At 55.6% G+C, this 11,323-nt stretch overlaps 1 protein-coding gene across 3 annotated transcripts in view; it reads right to left on the bottom strand.

The window, feature by feature from the left end:
• Positions 1 to 9,174: 9,174 nt before the first annotated feature.
• Positions 9,175 to 11,323, bottom strand: part of AP1B1 (adaptor related protein complex 1 subunit beta 1) — a 57,978-nt gene continuing 55,829 nt past the window's right edge. For all 3 annotated transcript variants that reach the window (XM_056116557.1, XM_056116558.1, XM_056116559.1), the window contains 2 exons: positions 11,148 to 11,302; positions 9,175 to 10,128 (listed from right to left, as the gene is read on the bottom strand). In XM_056116557.1, the coding sequence (XP_055972532.1) occupies positions 10,054 to 10,128; positions 11,148 to 11,302 (230 nt within the window). In that variant the 3' untranslated portion in view covers positions 9,175 to 10,053. The remainder of the gene's footprint in view (positions 10,129 to 11,147; positions 11,303 to 11,323) is intronic.

The raw sequence follows: 11,323 nt of genomic DNA, 5'->3' as shown, positions 1-11,323 counted from the left end.
CTGGCACAGCTTGCAAGGGTGGGGGCGTGCTCTCGCCCCTGCTGCCTGCCTCAGAGGAGTGGAGCGCGGGGGTCCCGCCTCCGACCAGATGCTGAGGTGCTGGGGAGCTCAGACATGCGTCTCACACTGCCCTGTCTGTTCACCTAGCATTCCCATTCACTGCTTTTTCTTCGAGGAGCGGGGGAGGGTCGTGGGGTTGGGTTTTGGGAGCCAAACCCAGTCGTGCTTGGGGGGTGGGGGGTCATTCCTGGTGGTTCAGTGGACATGTTGCTGGGCATCAGACTGGGCCAGACTCAAGCAAGGAAGACCCTTAGTAGCTGACTCTCCAGCCTCCCCTGTTTTTCATTGGTTTGTTTAGTTTATGGGCTGCATCTGGCAATATTCAGCATGTACGCCTGGCTCTGTGCTCAGGGAGCACTGTGAGACGGGTCTTGGCAGGTCAGATGCAGTGCCAGGACTGAACTTGGGTTGGCTGTAAGGAAGGCCTTTCCCCCTGTGTTAAGGGGGGACTGGTAAGCTAGTACAGGGGGTAAGTGACTTGCACAGGGTAACTCTGGCTTGATCCCAGCACCACATGTGGTCCTTCCAAACACTGCCAGTGGTGCTCCCTGAGCACAGAATCAGGAGTAAACCCTGAGCACTGCCTGAGGTGGCCCAGTGAACAAAAAGGAAAGAGGGCCAGAGAGGCCGCCCAGAGGGCTGGAGTGAATACTTCTCATGTGGAAGGCTCGGTTCAATACCCTGGCACCAGATGGTCTCCCAAGCACTGTCAGGAGTGACCCTGAGCACTGAGCTGAGAGTGGCCTCTGAGCATTGCTAGCGATGGCCCAGCCCTCTCTCCCCCCGCCAAAAAAATAAATAAATAAAAACAAAGCAAAAGTGTGGCTGGGAAATGGTTAAAGAGCACACGCTCCCCGGGTTCGAGCATTGCTACCACGTGCTCCTTAGGACATCACCAGGAGCAGTCCCTGAGCACTGGCTAGGAGTAGCCACAAGAGACAGAAAGAAAAAGAAACAAGGGAAAAGGATTGTCTTAGGAGAGAAGGATCTACGGGGGCCCGGGACTGCAGGTGTGGAGAGCAATCCCGCCCAGTGGGTGAAGAGAGGGTCACGTATCCAGGCCCAGGGCACTGGATATCCAGTCTGCTCCCAGTCTGGCCACTGAGAGCAGATGGCCAGGCCTGTCTCTCCCTCCAGCAGGTTCCACAGCTTCAAGCCCAGGGAGGCCCACGAGCCTCATCTTCCTGACCTCGCCTGATTTTCCCTCTCACTTTGTCATTGCTCTGCAGTGCCAGGGAGCAAACCCAGGGCCTTGTGCTTCTGAGCCTGTGCTCTGACTCCTGAGCTACACCCTGCCTCCTACCTCTCTCTCCCCCCCCCTTTTTTTTAGGTGGAGGTGCTCAGGAATCACTCCTGAGCTCCATATGGGTTGCTGGGGATCGAACCCAAGTCAGCCACATGCAAGAAAAATGTTCTACCCGTTGTACTATCTCTCCAGCCCCTACCACTCACTGTTTATCTTTTCAGACTCCTGGGTTTGGAAGCTGCCCCAGTTCCTTTCGGGAACATCTCAGAGATATGTGCACTGAGCTTCGCTTCCCTTTGGGTCCTGAGTGGGATGTAGGGATGACATCAGAGAGGGGATGGTCTTCTATAAGACCTTTGGGACCCATTCCCCTGCCTGAAACACCCTCTGTTCTTGCTCCTGCCCACACTTGGGAGCTGGTTCTGAGTGTCTCTGCTCCTTCTCTTCATCTTTTCCTTCCTTCCTTCCTTCCTCCTTCCCGCCCTCCTTCCCTCCCTTCCTCCCTTCCTTCCTTCCTTCCTTCCTCCTTCCCTCCCTCCTTCCCTCCCTCCCTTCCTTCCTTCCTTCCTTCCTTCCTTCCTTCCTTCCTTCCTTCCTTCTTTCCTCCTTCCCTCCCTCCTTCCCTCCCTTCCTCCCTTCCTCCCTTCCTTCCTTCCTTCCTTCCTTCCTTCCTTCCCTCCCTCCCTCCCTATAACCTGGTTTGCCTTTTTTGGGGAGCTGATCATGTTCCCCCATGATTCTCAGTGTATGGTTTGGGATTAATGGAGGACACAGGGCACGGAGGATATCTTAGGGCTGCCACAAAGTCCCACACACCCCTCCTCGTGTACATGTTCCCTGCGCTCAGCGGGACGCAGGGTTGGACATGGTTGTCTAGCAGGAGAGTGGGAATTCAGGACTTTGGTACCCAGAACTTAACTTTCTGAGAGACACAACACCATCTGGGTGCCCTCTGGGGGCCAGAAGAACATACTGGGGAAGTCACTTGCAGCCTGTTGGGGAGAAACTTTCTTGGGGGGGGAGGTCATACCTGGCAGTGTTCAGGGCTTACTCCGGTCTCTGCACTCAGGAATCACTCCTGGTGGGGCTTGGGGACCATACGGGGTGCTGGTATCGAGTCCAGTCGGTTGTGTGCCCTACTCACTGTACTGTTGCTCTGGTCCCTTGGGGAGGAACTTCATTCTTTTCATTCTCTCTCTCTAAATATATGTATGTGATTTGGGGGTCACATCCGGCAGTGCTTGAGAGCACCTCCCAGCTCTGTGCTTAGGGGTTGCCCCTGGAGGTGCTCAGGGAACCATGTCCCAGGAATCAAACAGGGCCTCCGAGGGCTGGAGAAATAGCATAGTCGATAGCCGTACTGACCCAGGTTCGATCCCTGGCACTGCCTAGGTCCCCAAGCACCACCAGGAATGGTCCCTGTGCACAGCGCCAGAAGAAAGTTCTGAGCACAGCCGAATGTAAACAAAACCAAGCAAACAAAACCGAAATAAAACAAAACCGGGCTTCCTTCATGCCCGTGTTTGTTTTGTTTTTGGATCTGACTTTGTGCTCAGGAGTGAGCCCTGGTGGTGTTTGAGGGCCCGTACGTAGTACTGGGGATTTTAACTGGATCAGCTGCATGCAAGAGAAGAAGCGCCTTTGTTATCTTTCTGGCTCCAAGACGTACTATTTTTGGTGGGTACAGGTTTGGGCCACACCCAGCAGTGCTCAGGGGTGATCTGTGGCTCAGTGCTCAGGGATCAGTCCTGGCAGGGCTCGGGGGACCCTGTGCAGTGCCAAGATGGAGCCCTCTACTGGCCCTTGTATCATCTCTCTGGCTCTAGAGTTTGAGGTTTCTTTTCCTTGTCCCTCCCTCCCCCAGGATAGGCAGCCAGCCATGGTCTGCTACTCTGTGCTCCTAGGGTGCCCACCATGTACCCCCACATCTCTCAGCTCCTGCCTCCTAGGCCTTGTAGGGGACACAGATAGATGATGGGAATGGCAGCACTGGGCGGGTGAGGAAGGGGTTGGTGACCCCAGGGAGGCACTAGCCTGGCTGAAGTTGGGGCTTCAGGAAATGTGAGTGACACAACGTAGGCTGAGTCCTGAAGACACCGGGCTGGACAGGTGAGGAGAGGGTTGGCGGGGCCAGTGCGGGGCCAGATCTATAGGACAGCAGGTGTGGCACTCATCTTGCATGGGACTGACGTAGGTTGGATCCCTGGGACCCACATGATCCCCAAAGCCCCACCAGGAATGATACCTGAGTGCAGAGCTAGGAGTAAGCTCTGAGCAGCACCAGGTATGACCACACCCTGCCCCCCCAAAAAAAAAACACCACAAAAGAAGAATATGGGAAAGGCAAAGAGCCAGTGCCTGCCCCGAAGGGTCCCCACCAGCCAAGTCTGAAACAACTGAAGCCATGTAACAGCATGGGCTTGAACTCAGAGCTTGGTCGCAGAGAAAGCGCATATTTTGCAAATGTGAGGGGCCTGGGCTCCATTTCTTTTTTCTTTTTTTTTCTTTTTAGGTCATACCTGGCGATGTTCAGTCGTTCCTCCTGGCTCTGCACTCAGGAATTGCTCCTGGCGGTGTTCCGCGGAACATATGGGATGCTGGGAATCAAACCTGGGTTGGCTGCGTGCAATGCCCTACCCGCTGTGCTATCGCTCCAGCCCCTGGGCTCCATTTCTGACACACCCCGCCTCCAACCCCAAACACACACACACACAAAGGTAAAATAAATATCATCCATGACTCCAGAGTGATGCAGTCGATTGAAGAAATAAATAAATGCAGAAGAAACACTTCGAAGAGTTGTGAATGTTTTGTGAGGCCTTCCCTGTCCCCACACTTTCTCCCTGACTGCAGACTGCTCTTAGGGGCTTGCTCCCCCAAAGATCAGAGCATGAGAAGTGGGTGAGAGCAACCCGCGGTGGCCAGGTGATGGGGCTCCTGTGATAGAAGGGGTGGGGACAACAGTCTTCTTTCTAAACTCACAATCCCTCTCTCCTCTACGGACCGTGAGGAAAACAGCAGAGGCCCAGCCCTAGAGCTGGGCATGAAACACGTGACCGGTTCTCCTGGAAACCGCCAAGGTGCTGACAAAGTCAGAGAAACAGTCACACACCAGCAGCGGAGACTGAGGCACGACAGGAACGTGGGATCTGGGAGCAGAGAAGGACGTGAGTGGGCAAACAAGTGAAATCCGAACCAAGCCTGGAGTTTCACAGTGAGTTATTACATAACTCGTTATGTTATGTGGCTTATTGAAAGATTTCCTTGTAAGGATAGACTTACATCATCAATGTATCATGTATATGAAGAGAGCGCTTTGGTAAAAGCAACCCAAAAAAGATAAATAGGAGTGAATTTATGTAAGAATAGATGTGCATGCAAGAACTTTGTTTTGTCTTGTTTTGGGGGGCACATCCAGGATGCTAAGTGCAGTGCTTGGGGACCACTCTCAGCCACGTTCAAGAGATCGTGCATGGAAGAGCAAGCCCAGGCCTCCTGTGTGCAGAGCAGGGTTTAGCCCTTTGAGCCCTCGCCAGCTGCTGATAAGTTATTTGAAACATTCTATATGATCCATATGATCCGGGGCTGATAATGTAGCAGGTAGGGCGTTTGTCTTGCATCCAGCTGGCCTGGTACATCCCATATGGTCCCTTAAGCACTGCCAGGTGTGATTTCTGAGCACAGAGACAGGAATAACCCCTGAGCACTACTGGGTGTGACCACCCCGCCCCCAATTCTTTTTCTGATGTGATTCAAATAAAAATGAAACACTCGTCGGGAAGACAGCTCAAAAGGCTGGAACACCAGCCAGCACAGGATCCTAGGCTCATATCCTGTATCTCATGGTCTCCCCCAAGCGAACATAAAACCATTAAACAAACAAAAAACAAAAAATACTAGTTCAAAAGTTCAAGTGGGAAAGAAGGGTAGGAAAGAAATAATGAAAATGACAAGGGGGGCCAGAGTGATGGTACAGTGGGTAGGGCGTTTGCCTTGCATGTGGCTGACCCAGGTTCAATTCCTGGGCATCCCACATGGTCCCCCGAGCACCACCAGAAATAATTTCTGAGTGCAGAGGCAAGAGTAACCCCTGAGCATCACTGGGTGTGACGCAAAGAAAGAAAAAGAAAAGGAGGGGGCATTGCTTCGTTTTGTTTCGGGGCCACATCAGGCAGTTCTGGGAGCTACACCTGGCAGTGCTCTGGGGAACATGCAGTGCCAGGGATGAAATCCAGGGTTCCTGTGTGCGAAGCATGTGCTCCAGACTATTGATCTGCCTCTTGGCCCCCACCCCACCCTGTGCAGTACTTCTTAAAAGGCACAGTGACCAGCACAGGACAGACCCTCTGATACAGAACAGAACGCAGAAAAGTACTCCCATATATGTGGAAACTTGGTATATGGTAAAATGACATTTCAAATATGTGGGGGGAAGATGAATTATTCAGTTAACGGTGTGAAGACAACTGGGTAACCATCTGGGGAAAGAAGGAGTTGGATCCTAACTTTGTTGCGAGCATAAAGCCCAGATGGAACACAGCAGAAACGCAGAAACTGAGACCAGTACTAGAGAGAAGAAACAAGAATCACATAAAAAAAAAACCAAAAACAACTCAAGGGCACTGGGAAAATAGTACAGCAGGTCCGGTGCTTGCCTTGCCTTGCATGTGGCCAACCTGAATTCAATCCTGAGCCCCCATGTAGTCTTCGGAGCCCCATGTAGTGGTTCTTGAGCCTGCACAGAGCTAGGAGCACAGCTGCATGTGGCCCCAAAACAAAACCAGAAAACCCAAAACCCTCACGTGGACATTCAGATGCTCATTTTTGTTGGTTTGGGGTACACCGGTAGTTTTTAGGACCTACTCTGGGCTTGTGCTCAACGATCATGTGGTGCTGGTGTGAGGAATTGAACCTGAGTTAGCCGCATACCTGCTGGACTATTTCTTTTTTTTTTCTTTTTTTCTTTTTGGGTCACAGCCAGTGATGCCCAGAGGTTACTCCTGGCTCTGCACTCAGGAATTACTCCTGGCGGTGCTCGGGGACCATATGAGATACCGAGGATTGAACCAGGTTTGGGCCCTCCCTGCTGCACTACTGTTCCGGTCCCACCCCAAGCATTTTTGAAACACCAAAGATAAACAGTTGACTTTCTTTTTCCTTTGTTTGGGGACCACACCCAGCAATGCTCAGAGGTCATCAGGGTCACCCCCAGCAGTGCTCAAGGATTGAATAAGGTACATGCCGCTTGGGCCACCCCCAGTCCCAAAATACCCTTCTCACTGGTGACGTCATTTTGGCATGCATCTGGACTAGGCATCCATCTGGGTACAAAAGGGAATATTCTCTGGAATGTGACATGTGCCAGCAATACCGAGCTGTGAAGGTTCTGGTTCTGGGGGAACCTCTGTCCTCTGGTGAAAGGCAAGCCACTGGGTAAAGGCCTGAGGATGCTCCAGGCACAGATGGGAACAAAATCTACAAGCTTTCCCCAAGCAGAGGATCTATTATTTATTCCATGTTAGTGTTTATGTACTCATGCGGGAAAACATATTAGAGTTCACTGAGTTTATTTTTGTGGTCACACCCAGCGATGCTCGGTGCTTACTCCTGGCTCTGCACTCAGGAATTACTCTTGGCGGTGCTTGGGGATACTGGGATCGAACCTTGGGCTGGGCACATGCAAGGCAAATATCCTACCCACTGTACTATCACTCCGGCCCCGCACTGAATTTCTGTGGGGAGAAGGATGTTTGGTTGTGGGGGAATTTACACATGGCAGTGCTTGTGGACCTGTGCAATGCCACAGCTGGAACTCGGGTCCTTTCACGTGGGCGGCTGTGCGTCCCCACTGAGCTGCACTCCGGCTTCTTCTATTGCCCTTGGGTCTTGAACACAAGAACTAAAGCCTGGGGCTAGAGAGATGGCTCCAAGGCGCACATGCTTTGCATGTGAGAGGCCTGCGTTTGATGCCTCTGCTACTTCATGGTCCCGGGTATTGCCAGGAACGACCCCATGCACAGAGCTGGGAGCAGACCCTGAAGAATGCCAGGTGTGCTCCCCCCGAAAAAGTAAATTAAAAACTCATAGTACAGAGGGTAAGGCACTTGCATTACATATGGCTGACCTTGGTTTGGTTCTTAGCACCACATATGGGTTCCCCAGGCACTGCCAGTGTTCACTTCTGAGCAGTCAAGAATACCCTTGGGGGACTAGGTAGTACAGTGGGTAGGGCACCTATCTTGCACAGGGGCAACCAGCGTTCAATCTGCAGCATCCCATGCGGTCCTCTGAGCATGGCCAGGAGTGACTCCTGAGCACAGAGCCAGCAGTAACCCCTGAGCATAGCTGGTGTGGTTCATCCCCAGAAAGAATACCCTTTGTTGGGCCAGAGAGATAATACATTGGGTAGAGCTTTCGCCCTGCACACGGCTCACCCACTGCCAGGAGACTGCCAGGAGTGATCCCTGAGCACAGAGCCAGGATTAAGTCCTAGCACTACTGAGTGTGACCCAAAAACAAACCCCCTTTGAGCAGGACTGGGTGTGGCACCGCCTTCACCACTCCCATCCCCAGAGTCCCTGCACAAAAACAAAACAAACAAAAATGAAAGAGTTCTTCTTAGGACCTGGAGAGATGACTTGCATGTAGGAGGCTTGGACTTGGCACATGCTTTGCATGTAGGGAGGTCCAGGTTTGATCCCAGTACCACCTGCCCTCCCACCCCCCCCCACCCCCCCAGCAAAGAGACTGGAGTAGTTTCCTAGCACAGCCAGATATAGGCTGGCTGGTTCCCAGCTTTTCCCAAAAAAGAATTAAACTTGCTTTTTTATTTATTTTCTTGGCGGGCCACAGTCCTACACCCCATGGTACTCAGGGCTTACTCCTGGCTCTGCTCAGGGATCACTCCTTGCGGTGCTCAGGAGACCATAGGGCTGTTGGCGATCATCGCCAGGCCCTGAGTGCGAGAGCATGAGGCCGAAGTTGGGGTCAGAGGGGCCCTCCCTGGGGCGCCCTGAGCTGTGAGGGGCACAGGAAGCAGAAGGGCACAGATGGGTTCCCACAGCTCTGCTCGAAGGCCCCAGTGCCTGGGTGCCAGGCACAGTCACAGGCCAAGGTGCTTCTCTTCCGTTTCTCTCCCCCCAGTTTCAGACTCTTGGGCCGATGGGGACCGGAACAGTACAGCAGGGAGAGTGATTGCCTTGCACCCAGTGGGTCCAGGTTGTATCTTCAGCATCCCATATGGTCCCCTGAGCACTGCCAAGAGTAATTCCTGAGTTCAGAGTCAGGAGTAACCCCTGAGCATCACAGAGTGTGCCCCCCCCCAAAAAAACCAACTAAACAGACTCTTGGGGTCTCGTCGCTGTGTGGACAGGACTGTAGTGTACCCCAGGGCCTGTGCCGTGGGGGCTGGGGGCTGAGTGCTGGGGCTTCGTGATACTGGGTCTCATCTGTGGTTCCCAGGATGGCTGACCTTTCCCTGGAGGTCACAGGTGGGGCAACAGAGGGCTAGTGTCCTGTGGGGCCAGGCTATAGGGCACCCCTCTTCTTCTAGCCCCAGGCGGGAGAGAAGCGGGGGTCAGAGGCACTGAATCAGGGAGCCCCCCTGCCACAGCCAACAGGCACCAAGAACCCCCTGGCAGCTCTGGTTCCCCCACCCCGTGCCAAATCAGTGCCAGGTTGGGGGGTCACATAGAGTCCTTAGCACCCATCAGCAGCCAGACAGACACAGACAGGGGTGGAAGTGCAGGGAGGGAGGGAGGGAAGGACAAGGTGTGTCTCAGGGTGCAGCACCGGGGTGGGGTGGGGTGGGGTGGGGGACGGCGGTGGGGACCAGGGCCCAGCCCAGAAGAGCCTCAGGACCTGACACGCTTGAAACCATCATTTTTATTCACGATCTCTCTCTGAAAATAAGAGTAAACATACAATATAGAGTCTCTGCTTATATATATGAGATTGTTACTGCAGGAAGAGCCACCCGCAGGCCCCAGGGGCACTTCTTAATGCTGACATTTGGTGGAAGGGAAAAAAGTGTCCGTGATTGCCAAAAGCAGAATCTTTATTATTAAACAGCAGTAACAGGAAAACCTAATGCTCTGTCAGACACAAATGAAACAGGGGCCCGAGAGAAGGGCAGCGGACCATGGAGACACCCCGTTTCCTCCTACAGCCCAGGGGATTCTCTGGGGAGAGTCCTGCCAGAGGGACTGGGGTGGGTGTGTGAGGGGGGCCACGGCCAGGGCTGGGGAACTCCCGCCAGCTCTCCAGACTATGGGCTGGCGCCTCCCAGGGCAGAGACCACCCCCCCTCCCGTGGATGCAGCAGGGGAGGTGGGGCATGGGGCATGAGGCTGATGATGCAGCTCCAGAGATGTGGGACCTGTGACACATGGGACACCCTGGCAGGTGCTGTGGCACTGGGGGGAACTGACACCAACCCAAGGGGCGAGGCGTGGGGTTTTCCCGGACGGAGGCCTGAGGGCGCCGGGAAAGCAAAACGCCCGGGACCACTTGGTCCAGTGTCCAGTAGCTGCTGCTCTGGCTTTGGCTCCTCGGTCCCCTCCCTGACCCTAAACATCAGCAGCGATGGCAGAGGGGGGGCCCGAGCAGGGGGGCTGCCACGCCCCGAGGATCCAGGCAGGCCTGGCTGTGAGGTCCAGGGGCCCCCAGGATGCCAGGAGGGGGCAGCCGCCACTTCCCAGGGGCGCCCCGCGGTGTGGGCAGGAGTGGGGCGGGGTGCAGGCCGGGGCGTCAGTTCTTGAGGATGGTCTCATAGGTCTGGAACACTTGCTGGGACACCTCCGGCGCCCGGCACTTGAGGGAGAGCTGCAGCGGGAGAGGAGGGGGACAGGCTGATTTCAGGGTGCTGCGCCGGGGCTGTCGCTGACTAGCCCAGGCAGATGTGCGGGAGGCAGCGGGGGCGGGCGCTGCAGCCAGCCGGGGGAACCGCACACACTCGCAACCCACACACCTGCTGTCGGCTGCTCGGGGCCTGTGACAAGCTGTGTGATTCACCAGCTGGAACCCAGGAGCATGCCGGGGGGAGGGTACCCCAACCCACGGGGGGCCAATGGTGAGGGCGCTGAGGGCTCCTTCCCGTCTCCCGCACACGGGGACTCGCCACAGTCTGTGTGTGGCTGGCCCCAGTGACTGTGCCACCACCCTCTGCCCAAGTCTCAAGAGGGGGCCCCTGGGCTCCTTGGGGGGGGTCTGCGCCCGTTGGGGAGAAGTGGGGGCAGCAGCTCCTGGTCACTGAGGTTCGTGGTAGCCTCTGAGGGTCTGCTGACCCTCCTGTCTGCAGGCTGCGTGTGCTTCTGCCTAGCTCTGGGCTGCAGTGGTGTGAGGCCAGGGAATGGGGGTGGGCGGAGCAAGGGCTGGCTGAGGGGTCGGAGAGGGAAAAAAGCAGTCTGCTAACCTCCAAGTCCTGCACCGCGGGCACCAGCGGGGAAGGCGGACATGCAGCAACCGAACAGGGAGATGGAAATTACCACCACCGCAGCTCCCCGGCCCGAGCCCCCCGCACACCAGCTCTGCCTGCAGGCCCAGGCCTGCCCGAGACAGGAGCAGGGGCGCAGCCAAGCCTGGGGCTCCCTCGGGGGCTGGCATGATAGCAGAAAGGCATGCGACTGGGTGGGACTCAGGCGGGCGTGGGGGTGGGGGGCTGGGCTGCTGGGAGTCGGCGATCTCCCAGGCCCGGGGAGATGGAATATTCTCGTCCCAGCACCGTCCTGAGAGCCAGTTTGGGGGTCTGCTCGGGGAGGCTCGCTGGGACCGAGGGCGGGGTCCGTCCCGAGAAAGCACCCTGCTGTGCACCTGCATGCGGGGAGGCGGGCGGGGGCCCTCACCGTGAGGTTGGGGTTCCCGGGCTGGATGCGCAGCTCTGCCAGCACCCAGATGCCGTTGGTGAGCTTCAGGGACTGGTAGAGCATGTCCTGGCCCTCCACGTTCCGCTTGGCCACCGTGAAGATGTTGCTGCCCTGCAGTCTACTGCTCACGGCGTCTGTGGGGGGTGGGAGGCCTC

This window comes from Sorex fumeus, unplaced genomic scaffold (assembly GCF_029834395.1).
Source record: "Sorex fumeus unplaced genomic scaffold, SorFum_2.1 ptg000032l, whole genome shotgun sequence".
Classification (NCBI taxonomy): domain Eukaryota; kingdom Metazoa; phylum Chordata; class Mammalia; order Eulipotyphla; family Soricidae; genus Sorex; species Sorex fumeus.
This window is presented reverse-complemented; position numbering and strand designations above follow the sequence as displayed.